General features: G+C 44.7%; 1 protein-coding gene and 1 pseudogene across 1 annotated transcript in view; both read left to right on the top strand.

Annotated features, from left to right (window-relative positions):
• The window catches only part of wdpcp (WD repeat containing planar cell polarity effector), a 118439-nt gene that overhangs the window by 49871 nt on the left and 43290 nt on the right, over positions 1-25278 (top strand). Inside the window, 3 exon segments of the mRNA XM_088351996.1 lie at positions 1-153; positions 6112-6226; positions 14394-14457. Coding sequence (XP_088208122.1) covers positions 1-153; positions 6112-6226; positions 14394-14457 — 332 coding nt within the window.
• On the top strand, positions 412-554 carry LOC148353561 (U2 spliceosomal RNA; annotated as a pseudogene).

Below are 25278 nucleotides of genomic sequence, written 5' to 3'. Positions count from 1 at the left end.
TCACTCCTGCCACAACGCTCAGACTAGGCGGTCTCCTGCGCTGACCCGGGGGCTCTGCGGTGGCTGCGGGCCCAGAAGAAGGCCCTAATGAAGTGGATACGATCATGCTGTTCTACAACGGGGGACTAATAGCAGTTTTGAGATTACAGCTGGGTATGTAACAGATGATAACATAAACTCTCACCAGATCTTTATGCTTAAAAAACTTAATGATAAACCCTAAGGCTGGTTTTAAAACCTTAATTCTAAACTACTCCTAGTACTGTTAAAAATTGTAATCAGGCTCAATGTTATAGTTTATATCCCAGCTTTAAAATCATAACATGGCTTAAAGCAAAAGGAGCTGCACGAATTTCTGAAGTTGGTGGTTCTAGAATTGTGTACTAGCAAAGCTTTGATGCTAGGTCCTTAATTGAGCCTTGGCCTTTTGCTTTGATGCTAGGTCCTTAGCTTGGCCTTTGATTTTTGCATTCCGGAGATGGAATAAGAGCTTGTTCTGTCCACTCCACGCATCGGCCCGGTATTGCAGTACCTCCGGGAACGGTGCATTCGCAATGATCGCAGCAAAGCTTTAGGCTAGGACCTTAGCTTGGCCTTTTGGCTGAGAGTAAGTGTCCCGGCTCCTAGGCTTTGTAGCGTATTATGAACTGACCGATAACGGATAATGGATAATGAATAACGAAGACAGATCAATAACCCTTAAAAAACCCCAAACCCCCCAGTTGTTCGTAACCTTGTTAGAGCTACCAAACCCTAAGAGTGTCAAATGTGCATTCATGGAACCTACTTTTGTGAAAATTAAATACCATTTTCTTTTTTCTATTGGTAAACAAATCAAACCGTGCAAAACAAAACCAACATAGTACATGAACTCACAATAAATTAAGATACGGCAAATCAGTGTAACCTCTGCTATTGCCTTTGAGAGACCAGATCAGGTATGCGTCACCTTGGCAAGTGCTTCTCATGTCATTTTCACAGCAAAGTCTGTTCCCTTTTTTTTGCACGCAAAAGTATGTTGTAACAAAAAAAAAAACTCCAGGGCTTTCTTGGCAAAAAACACAAAAATATTGAGAGTGTTGTTGTTCTAAAGAGTTGCTGGTGAACCTGGTTCTGCTGAATTTCAATTATTTCATCAAGGTATTCATTATTGACTTCTGCTGCCTCATTATCAAACTTGAACGACCATCTCATCAATGCTGGATATGCAGCTCGTGTAGAGAAATTTCCGTCAAAAGAATTTGCAAGCTTATATAAGTGTGTGGCAATGTATTATTTCAGCTACATGGCTACATAAATGTCACCAATTCCAGTCACATTTTCGATCTTACTTGCACAGTCAATAAGAGAAACATTTCCAAAATTATATTGTACATATTTGTCCAACCACTTTCTTATTTTTCCTGACATTGTAGTGATTGAAATATCTCATCTCATCTCATCTCATTAGCTACACTGCTTATCCTCAGGTGCTGGAGCCCATCCCAGCAATCATCGGGCAGTGGGCAGGGGACACCCTTAACTGGTTGCCAGCCAATCGCAGGGCACACGGGGACAGACAACTCACTCGCTCCTTCACACCTAGGGACAATTTGGACCGGCCAATTCACCTGAAATGCATGTTTTTGGAATGTGGGAGGAAACCGGAGTGCCCGGAGGAAACCCACGCAATCACGGGGAGAACATACAAACTCCGCACAGAAGTCTGTAGCTGGATTTGAACCCACGCAGGAGGTTCCCAAGACATGAACTGTGCCGCACATGCGCTAACCACTGCGTCGCCGTGCTGCCTGATTGAAATATGAAGAAAGAAAATTACAGGACATACTGTGATGACCACATTGGATCACTCTTGAGTGTGTTAAATTTTACCCAGCACTGATTGGCCAAGCAATGTCCCCTGATCATCTGCATTCAGTGATGGTCATTGCGTATAGACATGATGAGTTGGTGTGTCTTGACTTCCGCTGCAGAAGCTCCACTGAACCCTTGAGACTGACTAATCGAATCCCTGTGGTTCGATCAAACCTAGGTTAATAAACACTCTTTTAAAGCATTAAACATAGAGCAGAAACCCCGATTTTAAAACTTAAACGGAAATCGAACCCATATTTTGATACCGAATCCGTATGTAAAACCGTACTATTAATCACTAGCTATTATATTAATGGTGCAATGGAACATTTGGGTGAACTGAGAGAATGTTTTGCATATTCACTGTTAACAAACAGACCTGCAGTTAAACTAGAACCCAGTATTCAGCCTCAGTAAGTACCTCAGGTGGCTAACACGCTCGGTTAGCTGGAGAAGATATTTGAATATAAAAAAAAAATAGTTCTTAAATTTGAACAATTTTTTAATCAATATGTTTTAAGTTTTAAACAAAGTTATAGAATGCAAGATTAATGTTGCAGTACTTTGTTAGAGTTTTAAACTTGTGTTGGAACACAAACTTGCATCACTTATTCCCATTCCTCATATTTGCTTTGCTGTTCTTCCATCACTGCTGCTGATACAGACCCTCTTTTGGCCCATGCCAGTGCCCAGATGAGATATATGTGTGCAGGCAGAGGGCAGCTGGCTCAGTGGTTTGTGTGTTTGGTGAGGTGTTAGTAGGCGTTTGCGCCAATGAGCTTCTTTCCTCTTATAGGGGGAAAAACACAACTTGGAGCTGGGCCAATTGTTTTCTTCACTCTCATGTAGGAAGTCTTGTCATCGAAGTCAACACGAGAAGTGCGCACGCACAAATAAATCACTTTGTGTGTATGCATTGGTGAGGGTGTGTGCGTTTGGTGGCGGTGGAAAGGATTATCACGGAGAAAAACGTGCTGTCGCTTCCTTCATCAGGCGTTGGCAAGCGATCAGACGCCATTGTTAGAGGACACCCTCCCCTTTCCATGCATGCAAACACATCATTTTCTACCTAAGACATGACACACACACACACACACACGCACTCATAGATGCTTACCCTTACTTTCTCATACTAGCGCATACGCACATTTTTACATATGTAAACGCTTTATCTCACGCCCACATAAACACAACACAGAAGTCACAAGGTCTTAGAAAACTCACAATTATGGTGTGAATTTTACACTCAGGGACTGTGTATTGCAAACACTTTTTGATTGGCAAATTTTATGAAGGCTTTTAAGGGAGAGCGCAACAACTGCAAATGATTTATCGGAAATCTGTGCCCCTCAAAGCAACTGGGGGGAAGGAAGGCGGGTGGTATGTTTGCCAACCTGGGGCGGTTATTGAATGACCTCTGTAACTCACTCACTTTGGTGACCACCCTCAAAAATAGATGATTCAGTGGACCTTGCTGGTCCACTTTAAACCAAGGAGATAAAAGTATCTTAACTTGTACTAAGGCTGGGCCATTATCAGCGTCAACTTGCTGCGTTACCATGAGGCTCTTAGCGTGCTACAAAGAAATGTCACTGTTATTCTAATGAATAATTGTCTAACAATAAGTTGACATCCTGCGACCCTACTGAGAATAATGGATGGATGGATGCATGCATATGTTGACATGGCAAGCGTGTAATAATATGGCGCGCACAAAGCGTAGTGTCCCTGTTTTAGAAGTATGAGGGGCTTTCACTGACATCAGGATCTCAGCAGTAACGTGGCCATTGTGGCAATATGCTGTCAGGGCTGAGGACCAAACGTGTACTGGAAATCGTGCTGTTTTGACTTGTTGTTGATGTCTGAACAAAGCATCAGCTCAGGAAAGTTCACCACAGATGCTAAGTCATGTAGAGTAGGACATGGGCAATCGTGATGATTAAAATACAACTGTCCCAAATGTAGAGGTTTCCCACGAGTTGTTGCTTGAGTAGATCAGTTTCATGGGTAATGGATCGGTGTTGGTGTTTACAGCAGAGCATACCACCAAGACTGTAAAGGGGCGGTTATTGAATGACCTCTGTAACTCACTCACTTTGGTGACCACCCTCAAATATAGAGGATTCAGTGGACCTTGCTGGTCCACTTTAAACCAAGGAGATTGTCAGGGACCAGAACAAGCACTCGGATCCAATAGCAACAGTTTTATAGTTTATTTGGACAAGGTTCGGTGGAGCAGGCTTGAGACGTCGGGTCTTGGTAGCAGAAAGCCTCTTTGGACGGAATGGCAGCTCCGTGGTGAAACGCGTGACGAGCAACGTAGCACGTAAGTCGGTGGCCGGGGCGGGAGAGTAGATCGTAAACTTGTAACAGAAAAGGGTCAGGCAACGAGAAGCAGGCTGGGATTAGACAAAGGGATCGTGGGTACCTTGAATGTTGGAGGCTCACTCATGGAAACGAGGAGTACACTCGAACGTCCATCTCTGGACGCTGACAGCTTAAGTAGAAAGCTTCCACCAATCAGGAAGCACGCCAGCTGATTACCTCAGGTGGCTCCAGTTAGGTAATCACGACAGAACCCCCCCCTCAAGGGACGGCTCCAGAAGTCCCCCAGGGAAAAAAATTAATCCAAAACACGTCACATGGAAACACAGGTAATCCAAGGGAACAAAAAGTCATAGGCCAGTTACGAATAATCCCCAAAACCCAAAATACGTCACCGATAATCCAAAATAGAGAGTCCAGCGGTCGACCGATGAACCCCAGAGGACCCCTCAAAATTCTTCCGAATGGACAGACACCCCATCGTCTGCATCTGAAGGGGCGGTAGCGGGTGGGTCCGCAGGCGGAGGAGTAGCAGCACCAGACCCCCGAGGACGACCACGGCGCGGTGCTGGTTGGTCTGGATGTAGTCGATGGAACTCCGCCACAAGAGACCGGTCCAGGATCTGCCTGCTGGGAACCCATGATCTCTCCTCCGGACCATATCCCTCCCAGTCGACCAAGTACTGGAAGCCCCGACCCCTGCGCCGGGAGCGAAGCAGGCGGCGCACTGTATAGATAGGCTCCCCGTCCAAGGAGCGTGGAGCCGGGGGAGGAGGTGGAATGGGTGCCAACGGGCTCTGGCTGACGGGCTTGATCCGGGAGACATGAAACGTGGGGTGCACTCTCATAGATCTTGGTAGACGGAGACAGACTGCTGAGGAGTTGATAATTCTAACAATAGGAAACGGGCCAAGATACCGAGGAGCCAGTTTCCTCGACTCAACCTTCAGTGGTAGATCAGCGGATGCAAGCCACACCTTCTGGCCCACCTGGTAATTTGGAGCAGGACTCCTCCGTCGATTAGCCCCGACTGAATGAGCCTTGCCTGCCCGAAGGAGTGTGGCCCGAGCACGAGCCCAGGTTCGCCGACAGCGGCGTGCGTTCGCCGTAGCTGACAGGCAGTTAACTTCCTCTTCTTGACTAGGGAACATAGGAGGTTGGTAGCCATATACGCACTGGAAAGGGGACATTCCCATGGAGGAGCTAACCAAAGAATTGTGAGCATACTCCACCCATGCCAATTGCCGAGCCCAAGACAACGGTTCACTAGAGACCATACAGCGAAGTGCCGTTTCCAGATCTTGGTTCACTCGCTCAGACTGGCCGTTGGACTAGGGGTGGAACCCCGATGAGAGGCTGACTGAGGCACCCAACAGACGACAGAACTCCTTCCAAAACACGGACGAGAATTGGGGACCCCGGTCAGAAACAATGTCCAGAGGGATGCCATGGAGGCGGAACACGTGTTGCTGGACTATCAACGCAGTTTCCTTGGCGGAGGGGAGCTTCGGTAGTGCCACGAAATGGACCATCTTACTGAACCGGTCCACGATAGTAAGTACGGTCGTCATCCCCTCAGACACTGGCAACCCCGTCACAAAGTCCAGGGCGATGTGAGACCATGGCCGGCGGGGAACCGGTAGTGGATGTAACAGACCGGCCGGACGTTGGTGGGATGCTTTGTTCTGGGCGCACACTTGACAGGCGGAGACATATTCCCGAACGTCCTTGGCCATGGAAGGCCACCAGAAGCGTCGGGACAAAAAACTGTGGGTCCGAGCCGACCCTGGATGGCAAGAAAAGTGAGAATTGTGCCCCCATTGGAGGACCTCAGACCGTAAGGGTTCGGGGACGAATAGTCGACCCTCGGGACAGGAGCTGGGACCCGCCTGATCGGGTAATGCCTCTCTGACTCGGGACTCGATATCCCAGGAAACTGCCGCCACCATACGGGAGGCCGGAAGGACCGTCGCAGGACCCTGAGGTATCTCATTGGAACTCTGGAATTGCCGGGAGAGCGCGTCGGGCTTCACATTACGAGATCCGGGTCTGTAGGACAGAGTGAAGTTAAAGCGGGTGAAAAACAGAGCCCAACGTGACTGGCGAGGGTTGAGCCGCTTGGCCGATCTAATATATTCTAAATTCTTGTGGTCAGTCCAAACTATGAACGGCACCGTTACCCCCTCCAACCAATGCCGCCATTCTTCCAGGGCTAGCTTGACGGCCAACAACTCACGATCCCCCACGTCGTAGGTGCGTTCGGCCGGGGACAACCGTCGGGAAAAGAAGGCGCACGGGTGCATCTTCTGGTCCTTGTCAGACCGCTGGGACAAGACAGCACCCACTCCCACATCTGAGGCGTCCACCTCCACTACCAGTTGGCGTGCGGGGTCAGGTATCTGGATTATGGGGGCCGTAGAGAAATGATTTTTTAAACAGTTAAAAGCTGCATTTGCCTCGGGAGACCACCGGAATGGCTCTTTGGGGCTGGTGAGGAACGTGAGGGGAGCTGCCACCGAACTGTAGTTCCTGATGAACCTCCGGTAGAAGTTGGCAAAACCAAGGAATTGTTGGAGTTTTTTGCGAGACTCAGGGACAGGCCAAGAGGTGACAGCTGATAACTTGGCAGGATCCATCTGAAGGGTCCCCTCCGCCACGATGTAGCCCAGAAATGAAACCGTCTTGGCATGAAACTCGCACTTCTCCGCTTTAACAAATAAAGAGTTCTCTAGGAGACGACGGAGAACAAGCTGGACATGTTTTCGGTGTTCCTCGAGGGACTTCGAGAAAATTAAATTATCGTCCAGATACACAAAAACAAAACGATTATGCACATCTCGTAAAATGTCATTTATCAAAGATTGGAAAACGGCTGGAGCATTGGTTAACCCGAACGGCATTACCAGGTACTCGTAGTGACCGGTGGGTGTGTTGAATGCTGTCTTCCACTCATCTCCTTCCCGGATATGGACTAAGTGGTAGGCGTTGCGCAGGTCAAGTTTAGTGAAGATTGTGGCCCCCTGTAGAAGTTCAAATGCAGAGGCAAGCAGAGGCAAGGGATAGCGATTTTTAACAGTGATTTCATTAAGGCCCCGATAATCTATACAGGGCCGGAGTGACCCGTCCTTTTTTCCTACAAAGAAGAACCCCGCCCCCGCTGGAGAAGAGGAGGGTCGAATAATACCAGCCGCCAAGGCATCGGAAATGTACTCCTCCATGGCCTTCCTCTCGGGAATGGACAGGGAGTAGAGGCGGCCCCGAGGAGGAACGGACCCTGGCAGAAGATCAATCGCGCAGTCATAAGGTCTATGAGGGGGCAGGGAAGAGGCCTTAGCTTTACTGAAGACCTCCCGTAGGTGGTGGTAACAGGCTGGGACCTTGGACAGATTAGGTGGGGCCCTCGTGGAAGCAGGGTTATCCGGGTAAGGAGCGGCTCGCAGGCAGGTTTGGTGACAGTCCATGCCCCATTCTAGTATCGACCCAGTGCGCCAGTCGAAATGGGGGTTGTGTTGCACCAACCAAGGATGACCCAGAACAAGGGGTTGGCTAGGGGAGTGAAGTAAATGGAATCTGATCTTCTCTCTGTGATTTCCAGACAACTGTAGTTCTATGGGTTCAGTTATTTGGGATACGGTGCCTAACAGGTGACCATCCAAAGCCCGAGCTGATACCGGATTAGGAAGGGTTTTAACAGGTATCCCCATCTTGTGTGCGAGTGACAAATCCAGGATATTGGCTTCGGCGCCAGAATCGATCAGGGCATGTAAGGGCTGAGATGAACCGGAAAGAATGAGATTTGCTCGGAGAACAGGTCTATCAGTCTTGGGGAACGAAACTAAATCCGAGCTCAATCGGACGTCCCCTATGTCCGACGAGCGTTGGCTTTTAACGGGCAATTGCCCACCCTATGTCCCTGGCCGCCGCAGTAAAAACATAGCCGTTCGGAACGCCTTCGCTGGCGCTCTTCGACGGAGAGAGAGGTGCGGTCCACCTCCATCATCTCATAAGGTGTGGTAGAAGTGGAAGAAGGTGTGGTAGAAGTGGTTGGGGGGTTCGGTACCTTACTAACGTCTTGACTATGCCTGGTGATAAATTGGCTGGTATCTTCTCTCTCTCGGCGTCTTGCCTGGACCCTACGGTCGATCCGGGCGGTCAAATCGATAGCATCGTCAAGTGTTACCGGAGGAGCGTGGGATACCAATTCATCCTTGAGATAACCGGACAGACTGTGGAGGTAGGCGTCGACCAGCGCCTCTTCGTTCCAGTGACTCTGGGCTGCTAGTGTGCGAAAGTCGATGGCATAGTCGGCAATGGAACGTCTCCCCTGGCGGATGTTCATGATTGAACGAGCAGCGTCGACCGATGAGGAACCAGAATCAAATACTTTAATCATTTCCTGGCTTAGCAAACTAAAAGAGGTGCATGCTGTCGCCCCCCGTTCGTATTCAGCCGTTCCCCAAAGGCGGGCTCTTCCAGTCAAATGATTTATTACATAAGCCACCTTCGTCTTTTCGTTCACAAAGGTGCGCGGCTGTAGATCAAAAATTAGTCGGCAATTTATGAGGAAGGGGCGGATCTGGGCGGGCTCTCCACTGAATTTCTCTGGCGAACCTACTCGTGGTTCAACAATGCCGGTTCCGGCCTGATCGGAAAGGGGCGGAGCCGGATTTTGTGGACGGGCTGCCAGGGAAGTGTCGCACTGTTGCTCGAAAAATTGTTGGTGACGTTGTACTTGCCGGACCAGTGTGGACACGTCATGGGCCATCTGTTGTACCGCGCCTTCGGTGTGCAGTAGGCGCTGTAGTGCGGATTGCTGCTCGGCATTTCCGCATTCTTCGGAGGTGGGAAAAAACGTCGCTGGATCCATTTTTTGGGTTCGAGTGTTCTGTCAGGGACCAGAACAAGCACTCGGATCCAATAGCAACAGTTTTATAGTTTATTTGGACAAGGTTCGGTGGAGCAGGCTTGAGACGTCGGGTCTTGGTAGCAGAAAGCCTCTTTGGACGGAATGGCAGCTCCGTGGTGAAACGCGTGACGAGCAACGTAGCACGTAAGTCGGTGGCCGGGGCGGGAGAGTAGATCGTAAACTTGTAACAGAAAAGGGTCAGGCAACGAGAAGCAGGCTGGGATTAGACAAAGGGATCGTGGGTACCTTGAATGTTGGAGGCTCACTCATGGAAACGAGGAGTACACTCGAACGTCCATCTCTGGACGCTGACAGCTTAAGTAGAAAGCTTCCACCAATCAGGAAGCACGCCAGCTGATTACCTCAGGTGGCTCCAGTTAGGTAATCACGACAGAGATACAAGTATCTCAACTTGTACTAAGGTTCCCATGACATGAACTGTGCCGCACAAGCGCTAACCACTGCCCCGCCGTGCTGCCTGTGTAAAAGATGAGTAATTAAAAAAAACTGTGAATGATGCTTAATAACAAGGGAGAAAGTGGTGGAGGGAGAAAGAGTAAGGCACATTTTTACAGATTTGAGACTTTAGAAGAGCATTGTGCAAAACCACTCATTGAGTGTTGCATGTCCTGCATGTTTTTGGAGGTTTCTCTTCTACAACTCAGGCAATGCAAGTTATAAGCAAATTAGCAAATTACGCTTCATGATGATCCCAGCGGACCAGGTTTGCCCACTCCTTCTCTAGAATGTACTCAAATCGATAATTTGGGATCATGACCTTTGTTTCATATTCCCAACAGGAGTAAGGTTAGGTGACCCATGCGCATTTAACCCCCAACAATTCTTTTAAACCTTAAATTATGACTGGGACCGATTCTTCAATTGAAACCCAGGATTTAAAACTGCAATTTGAAACCCTAACTACGCTGAGAACTCCAATTTGGAACCCTCATGCTGGCTTTTTGCCAATATTTGAAACATTTACCCAGTTTTGTAACCCTAACTGGGTCTTAAATCTCTTGATTTGAAATTCCTTAAAAGGCTTGGAATCTTAACCGTTGTGTGAAATTTGAATCCAGCATGGGCCTCGAATTTGAAACTCTAACCTTGGTATCAAGTTAGGCGTCTTCGTTGTCTTTACTAAAACACACACACACATACACGGCAGCAGATGTATTTATACACATTAACACACACTGTAGGGGATGTTGGGCTTGTTAATTGCTAGCTTGTTATTTTAATTGCCTCACTCACATGCGCATGTGCACACACATGAATAATCACACAGACACCTTCCTTCATTAATACGACTCTTAAATGCATGCAGGAACACATTTTTAAGGCCTTTAGTAGAAGCTCACATAATTTTACTTCAAACTAAATATTTTATTGCGTCAAACTGATAAGTATTGGCCTTGGTTGTTCATCTGGCGTTTGTATACACACACACACACACACACACACACACACATGCTTGTGCAGACACACTGGAGCTTGCGGCCCGGTAACTAGAACTTGGGATTCATTATTCAGTAGCCTTCTAATCTGCCCACAAAAACAACAAAAGCAGAATCAGGCACCCCAGGTGTAACATCTTTAAAACAGGTACATCTAAAATTAGTTACCTTCAATTTTAAAAATCTGAATCGGTCAACAGTAAAACAAATATGAAACCATTATGAAATTTTAACCCTGGCCTGAAACCCCAATTTAATCCCTTCACCTTTTTTTGAAATGCTATCTAATGCTTGAAGATTTGTCAGATAACTACCAAGACAGTGTAAATACATTTGAAACAAAAGTCTTGTCATCAATATAAATCTGAATTAATCACTCTAATTTAAATTGCTAGGGCAAAGTAAAACCTATTATTAAAAAAAACCCACACATTTCAGGCTGAAATTCTTGATTTGAAACTGTATATAAAAACTTATATTTCTATATTTTTTGTTTTGCTTAAATTCTCAACTTAAAGGGACATTGTGTATAAAATATTGGCAAACAAAAAGTTCATAAAAAAATCAACTAAAATTTGAATAATAAGCAAAATACATAAACAATCATAGAAACAAGTGTTTCGTTTGTAATCACAGTTCATAAAATGTGTTGTTGTCTTTTTACCTAAAAAGAGGCTCACCAAAAGGGAGCTGACATGATTTTCCGCCATCTTGCCACCAAAGGTACCTTCAAAAACATAAATCTTTGAGAAAGGCTGAGCTAGAATACGAGAAAAATGGTGCAGTTTGGTCATTTCAAGTTTTCATTGTTTGTTTTCTTCCTTTTGCTTTGTAACACGCTTTTTCGTTATCAGATATTATGTCACGAGGGGAGCGGACCAGAACGGAGGCAGGAGGCAGGAAGGGAGAACTCAATTGCGTTGACGATCAAAACTTTTATTTAGTAAAATAAAAGTCGTCCAAAACTCAGGGACAAGACAGAACAAACAGGCTTTAACTAAAAACGTGCAAACACAGGTTTCTTCCGACTCAAACAAAACAGGACAGAGCAAAACAGAACGGGAGATGCAAACAGAAAATGCAAGCAGAAAATGCAATGAGCCAGCACCCGCAAAACCCACAACCCACCCTTAAGTAGCACACACGCAAATTAGCTGATCTACTGCAGCCGTGCCCAGGGGGCGGGGCCGGCCGGTCACCACGGCGACCATGCTGTACACGACAGAGCCCCCCTTTAAGGGACAGCTCCTGAGAAAAAAGAAAAATTATTACCTCGCACCCCGGAATGGTTCGACGCTCTCGATTGGGGCAACCCCGCTCCCTCCTCCGAGAACACGCAGGAACGGGGAGAGGCAGGCGCCATCGGCGTCGGACAGATCGGACTCGGCGCTCGGCAGGGGTGGGTCGTACAGGCAATCGGCAGCGGAGTCGGAAGGGGTCGACGCTCTCGATTGGGGCAACCCCGCTCCCTCCTCCGAACACGCAGGAACGGGGAGAGGCAGGCGCCATCGGCATCTGACGACCGGACTCGGCAGGGGGGGTCCGGCGGGCGAACAGGACAGGCGATTCAGACAGGACAGGCAGAATCAGGACCGGCAAACAGGACAGGACAGGCAGAATCAGGACCGGCAAACAGGACAGGACAGGCAGAATCAGAACCGGCAAACAGGATAGCCGGAATCAGAAGAGTCGAAATCAGGACAGGCGGAATCAGGAGAGTCAAAATCAGGACAGGCGGAATCAGGAGAGTCGAAATCAGGACAGGCAAAACAGGAGAGTCGAAATCAGGACAGGCAAAACAGGAGAGTCGGAATCAGAAAAGGCAGAATCAGACCAGGCAGAATCAGAACAGGCAGAATCAGAACAGGCAGAATCAGGGCAGGCAGGGGAGTCGGACTGGCAGGCAGGGGAGTCGGACTGGCAGGCAGGGGAGTTGGACTGGCAGGCAGGGGAGTCGGACTGGCAGGCAGGGGAGTTGGACTGGCAGGCAGGGGGAGTCGGACTGGCAGGCAGGGGGAGTCGGACTGGCAGGCAGGGGGGTCGAACAGGCAGGCAGGGGAGTCGAACAGGCAGGCAGGGGAGTCGAACAGGCAGGCAGGGGAGTCGAACAGGCAGGCAGGAGAGTCGAACAGGCAGGCGTCAAATCTTCCCGGGGCAATACCCAAAACCTCCCTCGCACCCCGGAATGGGTCGACATTCTCGATTGGGGCAACCCCGCTCCCTCCTTCGAACAAGCAGGAACGGGGAGAGGCAGGCGCCATCGGCGTCGGACGGATCGGACTCGGCGCTCGGCAGGGGGGGTCGGACAGGCAGGCACGGGAGTCCGATGGGATCGTCCGCTGAGTTCATTTCTTGGCTGGCTCATTCTGTCACGGGAGGAGCGGACCAGAACGGAGGCAGGAAGTGAAAACTCAATTGCGTTGACGATCAAAACTTTTATTTAGTAAAATAAAAGTCGTCCAAAACTCAGGGACAAGACAGAACAAAGAGGCTTTAACTAAAAACGTGCAAACACAGGTTTCTTCCGACTCAAACAAAACAGGACAGATCAAAACAAAACGGGAGATGCAGACAGAAAATGCAAGCAGTAAATGCAATGAGCCAGCACCCGCAAAACCCACAACCCACCCTTAAGTAACACGCACGCAAATTAGCTGATCTACTGCAGCCGCGCCCAGGGGGGGGGGGCAGCCGGTCACCACGGCGACCATGCTGGACACGACATATTACACAGTGTCCCTTTAAGAACCAAGACATTTTATGAGTAAAAATCACTGAAAGAAAATGGGGGTGTGTTTTATGTTTTTATATATATATATATCTCATCTCATCTCATCTCATTAGCCGTACCGCTTATCCTCATTAGGGTCGCGGGGGGGCTGGAGCCCATCTCAGCCATCTCCGGGCAGTGGGCAGGGGACAGCCTGAACTGGTTGCCAGCCAATCGCAGGGCACACAGGGACAGACAACTCATTCGCTCATTCACACCTAGGGACAATTTGGACCGGCTAATTCACCTGAAATGCATGTTTTTGGAATGTGGGAGGAAACCGGAGTGCCCGGAGGAAACCCACGCAAGCACGGGGACATACAAACTCCGCACAGGAAGTCTGGAGCTGAATTTGAACCCACGACAGGTTCCCATGACATGAACTGTGCCGCACAAGCGCTAACCACTGCGCCGCCGTGCTGCCCATATATATATATATATATATATATATATATATATATATATATATATATATATATGTATATATACACACACACACACACTGGAGATCAAAATTAGAGGACAACTTATGAAAAAATTAAGAATTATGATTAATTTTATACCATGCTACTTACAACACTTTTTCTCAAAAAGGATCACGTTATAGCTGCAGTATTAGTGTTTAGAGAAATACGGTATGGTTCAAAATACGGCCCATCAGAAAACAACTCCCATTCCAGGGGCTTTTTAAATTTCCCCGTCATGCAGACGCGCATTTCAAACATGTTACACCTGCTGGCATCCGTCACCGTGCGTTTGAGTGAAATAAATGCTGTTGTTTACGCCTGCCGCTGGCATGCGCTCTCCCTTTTCCTGGTTGGCATCCCTCCCTTCTCTCTTATCGCCCACCTGCATTCTTTCTCTCTCCGTCGACATCCATTGAAGGAGGACACACACACGCACCGTGCATCTTTTCCCTTGTTTTGTTTGTTACATATTTGGCTTTTGATTACAGAAAGCAAGTTTTAGCTTTCTGATAGCCTGCCTTCTATATGCTTCAAAAGCTTCTCTGTGTCCTATAGTGTCAAAATGCAGTTTTTTTATGTGACAACTAAAAGGCTTTTTTCCATTTTTTTCCTAGACACAAGCGTATGGAGAAGGCCTTCCTGCTTGCAAATGATATTCAAGCCAAAGATCTTTTCATGGTAGACAGAAGTTTTTATAACTTGTGTTTGGACAACATTTTGTAAATAGGCAAGCACGTATTTTCTCTATAGAACATCGATATTCCAATGTCATATGTATACGTAGATGGCAGAAGAGTTTTTAGTTGATCATTTATAGCTCCTTATAGTAGGGGAGACCAGGTAGAGTTGTAACATGCGGAGAGTTGTAACAGTCAAAGTTTGACCAATCGAAAGACAGGTTTTTTGATGCCACTGATATAGGATATCCCCCTTTCCATTTTGACCTCACACAAGACAGTTGAAGACTATGAGTGACATTGTCTTAAATTTATGATCACATTTTCAGGTCAAATTTCAAACCTTTTCTTTCTCACTGTTTTTTGTTACATGTCAAATATGCTTAAGATTGACACATTTCTGGCAGATGGCTGTAATGTCCACATTCTTGGCTTCAAACATACGTGTTTTTTAATGCTAGTTGATAACCACTTACAAAAAATGTTAGCTTAACCTATTAACGTAAGGTGGGCTGTCGGACTGTTGATAGACAAATACATGTCCGTATGATGTCCCCAGTCACTGAATTATGTCATGCCACAGATCATTGGAAAGCTCAAACTCCTGGAATTTAAGATATGTGGACCATTTCAAAATTTACCCATCACAGAAACATCACGATCAGTCTTAAACAAGATACCTGAACACTATAAAGCCGACATAGTTTACCAATAGCCTCCCCTGTAGTCACCTCATGATTTGACTCTTCACAAACATAGTCTCATTACATCCACGAGAGTCCATTGAATCCAACTGTGTAAAATATTTACTCCAAAACACAAGGTGATGCTGATAGATAAAAAAAAAACAGCCTAAACGGATGTCTGCATCGTTGGACGTAACTTGTTGCAAACCGTTTGTTCTGCCACATAATTCCTGTTCTCTTAAAGTCCTTCCCGATATGGCCGTTAGCCTCTGACCTTTTGATTGGCACCACTCTCTGCCAATAGCAGGCTTTTTTTCACGGTCCACCGCCCGCATTAGCCTATAAGGCCCTGTATTAATTTAACTGAGATCTTCTCCTTTAGCTCTGAATATCTTTAGCCAGTAACTGGTTTAAATGATGATTGAAAAATCGTTTAGACAATGAAACTCTGAAAAGAACTATACCCAAATGTTAGGGGGGTATTCAAATTAGACCCCAAAATAAACATGCAAAGCCACTCGTGAATCATTTATATGCACCATGATGACAGATAACAGGCACAACCTTTGAATGACTTTAAGAAAGAGAAGTCAAACATTATCAACTCTTTCAAAATGTCTAAAAAAATGGTGAAGTATACAGTGACAGAGATTTTATACCGTAGCTCTAAACTGGTCGTCTCCAAATGGCCACTTTTGGAAATGCCTTGACTTACCTTTGAAAAACGTGTAAATGTCATGATTTGCCCATTGCTCTCACTTGCGCTCACTCATTTAGTCCCAGCTGCTGCTCGTGTCCTGATTGGTTCCCCTCCTATTTAAACACGTCTTTCTCATTCACTCCTGGTCAGTCCTTCTGCAAACCTCAGCGCATGCAAGCCAAGCACTTTGACTCTGGCTCCCGTTTTGATCCCGACCTGTTACCTGTATCGTTCCCCGATCCAAGCTCTGTTCTCCTGTCCCGGCTACCCATATCCTGATTCTGTTTCCTGTATCGATCTCCGATCCCTGACTTCCCACTCGTCACAGCTACCCGACTTGTTCCGATCTCCGACCACGCTCCGTCTCCCATCCTAGTTGCCTGACTTGTTCCGAGCTCCATGGTTCTTTCATGAGGGCTTCCCGCTCCTCCTGCCCAGCGAGCACCAGATTGCTGTCTTTTTCCTCTGACCCTGACTTCTCCAATCCCTTAATAAAGCAGTATGTGAAACGTTACGCATTTGGGTCCACAATTTGTTCCGGTCATGACAGTAAAATACCATGTTTAAATTTTCTGATTGTGCTCAACTTTGACAAAGCACTAGATGAGACTTCAAACATTCGTATTACCTCTTCTCCAGCTAACATGCCCATGATACATTCATCTGCTGGCATTTTATTGCAAAAAGAAATTCAGGCAAGAATAAAAACCTTATATTTCTGTGAGCTGCATCTCAGATTACTCATATTCCGTAGCACTTGCAGTGATTATTACAGTTTGGGAGAACAGTTCAATGTGTTGTATTTCAAAGGAGACCAAAACCCTCCATGTCCTCCAAATAGTTCAAGAACAGCATTCGATTTGCTCTGGGTATGTGTCTTTCCCCACAATTCCCCACAATATTTTAAGTATGGAAGGACCAAGCCACAGTACAAAGTACGGAGTGCGTCCTTATCAAGGAATGGTTTTACCTTGTTCAAAACTGCAAGGCTTTTAAATATTTCTCTTTTTATGTGTCTGATGTGGGGTTTCCAAGTAATTTTGTTATTATATATGAGTCTCAGGAATTAGTTTTCACTTATTTTTTCAAAATAATAAATAAATAAATGTTCTTCGATGGCTTTTACCATCATGGAATTATTGTATTTACAGCCGTCTTTCAAATATGAGCAACAAAATCTTCTGAATGGCAGCAGCTGCCCACATGAGTCAATCTAGATAGGTGACACAATACCAAGAGTTAATGATTCCATTCGAACGTATTCCCGCTCATTCTGCCCCACATTTGCCCACTCGATCGTCAAGCGGCCAACACAAAATGGCCTACAATAAAGGTGCGCTGCCACCTGAGTTTCACACAAGTTAAAGAGGCTCCGCCGGCATTGTGTGAACTGGCTTTCTTTTCGTGCCCCATTCAAGCTGGCGGCTTCACTACTCTACATTTGCATTTGACTTGTAACCCATTCAAGTGTCAGGGAGCAGGTGTGATGGCCGCCTTTTGAACGCCCCCGGGCTCGCGCTCTTTCTTCCACTCCACGCTGAAATGCTTCTCCAATTCGGGAACCCTCTTCTTTTTTCTTTTTATTATATCCATCCGGGGGGCCCCCACATTTTCTGGGAAACACGAATACACAGCCCAAGTTGGACTCTGCTTGTATCAATATCCCACATATATTGGGCCGTTTTCGCAAAAGATGTAGAATATTTGACATCTTGACTTTATTTGATAACGAATTTTTTTATGAATCTTAGTGAGGAAAATAATCAAATAAATTAGGTCTTCAGAAACGAATTGATAAAATAGTTGAAAATTGATTATTAAAAGTGTTGGCGACAAATTTCATCATCAATCCGTTGTTTTCATGCCTTTTATGGGACAACTCAGTACATTAAATCAATGACCTAAAAAGAAAGAAAAAAAAAACTTTACTAGCTGCAATGTGGTACTACTTTCTAACTCATTCAACAGTACCTTTATGATCAATAAATACTTTAGTAAGACAACTGATGTCTTCGAGTTATAATCGGTATTTGTTTAAATTATTTTAAAGGGACTTTGTGTAACAAAATGCTGAGTCAACAAAATCGAAAGACATGGGCTTTTTTGCCTTCGCTCTACAAACGCTGGTCTACTAGTGATCCCAAGAGCCAAGAAAAGATCCGCAGGTTCGAGAGCGTTTTCCATCCGGGTCCCGGTGCTGTGGAATGCTCTTCCCCCTGAGATTCGATTTGCAACCTCAGTGGAAATGTTCAAATCTAAGCATAAAACACACTTCTACTGTTTAGCATATGAATAACCTATATTTTATGTTGATAATATGTGTATATGTGTACTATTATTATCTGTAATAATAGTTTGCAATACTCTTTGATCTGTGTAGTCCTTTGATACTCTTTGTGATTAAGGGCTATACAAATAAACATGACTTGACTTGACTTGACTTTTTTCACATTTGTGGTAACCTACCTGGCTGCCTGTGAACGATGGTTGTCTTATCTAAACTCCTTACCCTTTTTATTGGGTGGAAAACAAACATTTATACTTACATGGATCCCAAACGAAAACTTTATAACCACCCTCACTTTGCTAGCGGGTGATAATTAGCAACATTTTCTGATTATATCAATAGAAAATGTGATTATTTTACCAGTTTTACTAGATTCTCTCCAAAGTTTTTAGTAAACATTGTAAATAAGTTACCGTTATGAGCCAAAGATCTAAAAGCCTTGTTTATGTGTTCAGTATTTGCTTAAAGGGACAGTGTGTATAAATTAGCACCTCCTAGTGGTAAAAAAAAAACAACTTGATTCATTTAAAAATAAAATTAGTTTAAAAAAAAAAGCAAAAATACATGAACTATCAGACAAACATCATTGTTTTAATACTCGCAGGTCCAGAAATATTCCTTTATTTTACATAACATGAGCCTCACCTACAGGGAGCTGACATCACTGTCACCTATCTTGCCGCTACAGGAACCTACTAAAAATCTTGCAAAAGGCTGCGCAAGAATAATGGTGATGTTTGATCACTTTCTGTCACCAAAGTTTGTGATCTACTTCTGCTTTTGAAGCACTTGTTCTCTGTTGCACGACACAATACAGCGACATCTGCTGGACAAATAATACACCCTGTCCCTTTAGGATTTGCTTAGAGTAAAATATGAGTTTAATGAGACCATGTAATAATATTTGCTGTATTATGTTTTGTCCTTCCATTGCATGTCTAGGATTTCCATGTCTCAAAGAGTAGCCTTTATAAGGGGAGTTTTTAGGTGGTTTGGGGGGCCAGAGATGATTTTAGTTGACCCCAGCCCGCGCTGCGCGCCCGGTTCTCTGGGTCTGATGGTACCAAATGCCAGCGCTGCCAAGCACTGTCTGCTCGGGAGCTGGCAACGCAGACTTGTAAAGCCTACCTTTTGTAACAAAAAATATGTTAAACAAGACTGTATAAACAGAGACATAAAATAACCAACAGCTCTCTCAAAGACTGATGTCATGGGACACGGCCTTCAGGAATTTTTGTAAAGGCCTTTGGCCAGTTTTCTGAGCCAGCAACAACTAATGGCTGAAATGCGATTAGTTAAATCAGTGGTCGGGAACTACTTCGACCCAAAGAGCCATAAAAGGACAAATATTCTAAGACCATTTTGAGAGAGCCACTCAATGTATTTTCACACAAAGTTCAATAAAGCCACCAATGCTGCTTACCAGACAAAAGCTAATTCTTCAGCACATTTTTTTCTACTTTTGAAGATTTAAAAAATATCGATGAAATAATAATAATGCCATATACCATGTCCCATATCAATAATGATAGATCTCTTATTTTTGTAATGGTTTCAAAACAAGGTGCAAGCAAAGTTATTCTGGAAAAATGTTACCAAATACTGCAAACAAAAAGTATACTGTCATATTTACCTTTGGTGCGGTCTGCACTGAGTGAGAGAAGAAAGCGAGTGCCTTGCACTGTGTGCAGAGGTCCGCACACCTCCACCGCTCACCCAATCAAATCACTCTAAATGGTTTGCTGGCATTTTTCGTGTTTAAAGTTCATTTTGTGGGTTTTAGTCATAAAGTATCTCAACCGTAAACATTGTTTAATTAGCTTCCATATAAAGGATTTCTTAGCAACCTACTGCCAAAACGGGGTAAGTTGGTGTGACTCCCTGACTGTAAACTGTTATTGAAAGTGTGTCCTATATATACTGGACTTAACTGTGGCATACTTCAGTATTGCTTTTCCTAAAATCGGGATCTTACCACTTGTCCTTAAGACATCACAGAGAAATGTGCTAAATTCCAATTTTATCGCCAGTCTTGAAAAGAGCCATATGATCCTGACTTCTGGGTTGAATGCTTGACTATCAAAGTACACATCTGGAAGCAGCGCAACCAGGGGGAATAAACAAAAGGAAGTTGAGAGACAGTTGGGAATTATTTAAAAATAATGGATAGACTAAATATAACTATAATGACATTTAGATATTTTTTAAACAAGCTTTGCACTCCCTCATGAGCCCCCACTGACATTAAGCAGTTGTTTTTTTATTGCCCGTGTGATCAAGCAAGCGTCCAAATTCAACAATGACATTTCACCCTTCACTCTAATTAGGCTGTTATGTTGCTTTAACCTGCCGCTTGGCCAACACCACTGGCCGGATCCAGCCTGATTTGGTTAAGTTAGGGTTAATGAGGGTAAACCCCTCCCCTCAAACCCCAAAAAACAGCCCATCCTTACCAAACTCTTTCCGACTTTTAACTTGCCCACACAATTCAATAACGCATGGTCGACTAGCGAAAATGCACACACACTCCACGGAGATGACCCAGCATGATATTTACTCCCCCTACCAGCCTCCGCTGCCGACCCTTTTTTGGGTTCTATTGTCAACTGCCAACAATAGAGGTCCTCTCCAAAAAAAAGAACCCTTTTGTCCAAGTGAAACACTTAAGTCTCAGCCCAAATGAAAGGGGAGGCAGAGTAGTTGGGTTCAGAAGTGTGTATGTGAGTGTTGGGGTTTGACCATGGCACTAGCTGAGGTCCTTCTTTGGATGGGGAAGTGGGGGTTTACTAAGGTATTTGCAATATTTTGCTGGTCAGAATTGCCCCCGGAAGCTTTAATAACGACTTGACATTGACAAAATAAGCGAGGTCCCTCCCAACTCCCAACGTTTTGTCTTCTTAGCTTTCCCGTTCTTTAGTGCTTGATATACATTTAATTAAATTAAAAACTATTCAAAATTATCTGGTAATCTACAGTATTATCCAGACCCTAAGGCGCACCTGAAAACCCACAATTTGCCAGAAATTTGCAGGCTCACCTTTTAATCATTTGGACCTTACATGCCTGAACAAATGGTAAATTGAAAAATATATTCAAAGTGACAACGAAATACTAATGATAAGTTTATAGTTCTGTTGACACTCAATAAGAAGAGAAGACATCAATGTATTTTAAACTTGCAAGAAGACCAGGGGACGTCCCTTCGTACACTGGGTCTGTTGACTCACTTACAAACAACTTCAATACTGCTTTGGTAAATGTTCTTGATTCTGTGGCGCCCCTAAAGTATAAATTCCGACCCAAGAAGAATACACCTTGGTTTACTGAAGAAACTAGGTTACTCAAACAAAGTTGCAGAAAAATTGAACGAAAATGGCGCACTACTAAGCTGGAGGTTTTTCGACTGGCCTGGTGTGACAGTTTGCTGAAATATAAAGTAGCTCTTGCCTCAGCTAAAGCTTCGTTTTTCTCTAAGATTATTGTTAAACATAAGAATAATCCGAAATTTTTGTTTGACACAGTGGCGAAACTTACCAGACAACAACTTAACCCAAATGGTTGCACTTATTCTGCTAATGACATTATGGAATTTTTTAATAAAAAGATTCAACTAATCAGGAATGAAATTTTAAAAGAACGCTCTGTTTCCTCCTCCTATATCAAAGATGTGGAGGTGCTAGGTATGGACTGTGTCAGCGGTTGTTCAGAAACATTCTCCAGTTTCAATGATTTGTCCCTTGATAATCTAACACAGATGGTCAGTAGGGCCAAACAAACTACGTGCCTGCTTGATCCGTTTCCAGCTTCACTGGTGAAGGATCTGTTTGGGATCTTAGGACCATCAGTTTTAAATATTATTAATATATCGCTATCCTCGGGTATTGTTCCTGTAGCCTTCAAGTCTGCCGTCATTAAACCCACGCTTAAGCGACCTAACCTTGACCCAGAAAGCCTAGGTAATTATAGGCCAGTGTCAAATCTGCCATTTTTTGCGAAAGTACTTGAAAAGGTCGTTGCACAGCAGCTAAATGACTTCATGTCAGAAAATAACCTTTTTGAAACTGTCCAGTCAGCATTTAGGGCAAATCATTCTACTGAGACAGCCCTTGCTAAAGTAACCAATGATCTCCTTTTAACAATAGATTCTGGTGCCTCATCAATGTTACTGCTGCTGGATCTCAGCGCTGCTTTTGATACGGTCGACCACAACATATTATTGGTTCGTCTAGAACGCATTGGTATCTCAGGAACTGTACTCTCGTGGTTTAGGTCCTACCTGTCAGACAGGATGCAATGTGTTAACTATGGCAATCTGACCTCTAAACAATCTAATGTCCCTTGTGGTGTTCCTCAAGGCTCTGTACTTGGCCCCCTTCTTTTTAGTATTTATATGATCCCGCTTGGTGACATTATCCGCAAGTATAATATTAGTTTCCATTGCTATGCAGATGACACTCAACTGTATGTGCCACTGGAAAAAAACTGGACATTTAAGTTTTAGAAATCTGGAGATTCAAAGATGGATGTCAAATAATTTTTTACGCCTTAACCCAGAAAAAACTGAAATGTTGATTATTGGTCCAGCTCACTGTCGTCAGTTGTTTTCAAACACTACCCTGAACCTAGACAAATGTAATATCACCCATAGTGACTCGGTCAAAAATCTAGGTGTTATATTTGATCCTAATCTGTCGTTTCAGTTACACGTGAAAAATATTACTAGAATAGCTTTCTACGACCTCCGTAATATTGCGAAGATTCGTTCGATGCTGTCCCAATCAGATGCAGAGATTTTAATTCATGCGTTTATTACTTCTCGGCTTGATTACTGTAATGTATTGCTTTCTGGTCTCCCGATGTCTAGCATTAAAAGTTTGCAGCTGGTTCAGAATGCGGCAGCTAGACTTTTGACTAAGACCAAAAAGTTTGAGCATATTACTCCTGTATTGGCCAACTTGCACTGGCTCCCAGTCCACTTAAGATGTGACTTTAAGGTTCTCTTATTAACATATAAATGTTTGCATGGGCTTGCACCCTCTTATCTCTCCGATTTGATTTCCCCCTATGTTCCTGCACGGAGTCTGCGCTCGGAAAATGCCGGTCTACTTGTGACTCCGAGAGCCAAGAAGTCTGCGGGCTCGAGAGCGTTCTCCATCCGGGCCCCGGTGTTATGGAACGCCCTGCCTCTGGAAATAAGATCTGCAACCTCAACGGAAATTTTTAAATCGAGGCTTAAGACACACTTCTATTCCAAAGCATATGATTGATGCCCACCTCATATTCTGTTTTGTCCTGTCTTTTTCCGACGCCTGCCTGGCTGATACGAAGGAGAAGGATGATTTGGGATGGGTCAGCGGACCGGCGTCTGACCTGCAGCATGTCAACCCCTGCATTTACCGGCTGGCAGAGACGAGAGGCAGCGTCGTGGCCGTCATAGACTTTCTGGACTGGTTTGCAGGCTGGGGGCGTCGTTGATGTCATGCACTTTCCGGACATTTTCAACATCTTACCTTATGTTTACTATTATGTGTACAGTAATGCTAATTGTAATTCACCCTGGTCAATCCTGGAAGGGGGATTACCACATGCGAGGTCCTTTCTCAAGGTTTCTCTTTTCTCCTCACACTGAGGTTTTTGAGTTTTCCTTGCCCGCATGCTGGTTTAAGATCAGGTAATTGTGTAATTTTGTAACTGTAATCCTGTGCAGTCCTTTGAGACATTTTTGTGATTAAGGGCTATATAAATAAATTTGACTTGACTTGACTTGACTTGACGTCGGAACATCGAGCAACAGTGAGGAATAAATAATAGTCAAAATACTGAACCGACATCCTGTGCAATTTTCTTTCAGAGTTTAATATTAAAAACAGAATAAACTTATACAGTAAACATTTAAGAATGAATCTATTTCAAAGGTGAAACTAGATTTCATGATGATAGTTTATGTTATGTTAAATAAGATTCCATCATTTTCTGATGTTTTTTATGCAACCTCAGCCATAACAGCAGTTTGATTTTCCTGCGCCTTATTGTTTAGTGCGCCTTATATGGGAAAAAACATTTACAAAACACTCCTGCAAGGTGTGCCTTATTATACAGTGTGCCTTGTATGCTGGGACCTATGGTAGGTCCAATTGGAAATGTATAATTACTATGTTATTGTCCTCCAGATGGGTTTTTAGTCTGGCGAGTGCAGCTGTGGGTTGAGCTATCCTGGCCATGAGTTCTGGTTTTGACCCCTCTTTTATATGTCAGCTCAAACATACTTAGATGTGGAACAGGTTCAAGCTCTTGTTGGTTGATGGTGCTGTTTTTTGTAAGACAATGGGGATTGTTGGTAAGGACTTTAGTTTTTTTTCCTGTGCTGATTTTCATCCCATACTGGGTCGATGCTTTGTCCAGGCGATTGACCAGATCGCTAAATTCCTGTTCTTCTTCTGCCAGTCTCGCAATTTCATTAACAAAACAGAGGGAGTTTAATGGCATTGTGTCCTGCATTCCTGACAGTAACTTCATGTTGGTCCAGGGCTTCGGTCATCATCCTGTCCAGGAAGATGTTGAATATAGTTGGAGAGAGAATGCAGACTTGTTTCACACCAACTGTGGTATGAAACCTAGCTTCAATGATCCCATTGATCAGTACCGCACTGTTGGCATTGGCGTACAGCTGTTTAATGGTCGGACTAGTTTCTGGCCAACGTTGTACGTCTGAATGGCAGCCCACGAAGTGTCATCTCATATACTGTAAATTGCCTTCTTTAAATCAACTCAGACTTTATATATGATGGTTTCTCTGGTGTTGTTGAAACTTCTGCCATAGGATGCGCAGATTAATAATCTGTTCTGTGGTGCTCCTTTCCTCCTTGAAACTTGCCTCCTCTTTGGCTAGGATGTTTTCAATTTGTGGTTTCAGCCTGTTTTGCCAGATGCTTTTGCAAATCTTTGCGCCCTACAGTCCAGAAAATACCGTAATCCCACAATTGTATACAATGGGCAAGGGACTTGTCTGACCGTCAAATGTTTTTGGGGTGTCATCAAATTTGGCACTGTCTGTGCCTAATTAGCCGTTGCTAATGATAAAATAAGCAATTAGTTAATTCCTCAAAATGTTTCCCTCATGCTCTGTTCACAGCTCGTTAGTGTGTGATA

The sequence above is a fragment of the Urocampus carinirostris genome, chromosome 13 (assembly GCF_059441175.1).
Source record: "Urocampus carinirostris isolate Australia breed hairy pipefish chromosome 13, RoL_Ucar_1.0, whole genome shotgun sequence".
NCBI classification, from domain to species: domain Eukaryota; kingdom Metazoa; phylum Chordata; class Actinopteri; order Syngnathiformes; family Syngnathidae; genus Urocampus; species Urocampus carinirostris.
This window is presented reverse-complemented; position numbering and strand designations above follow the sequence as displayed.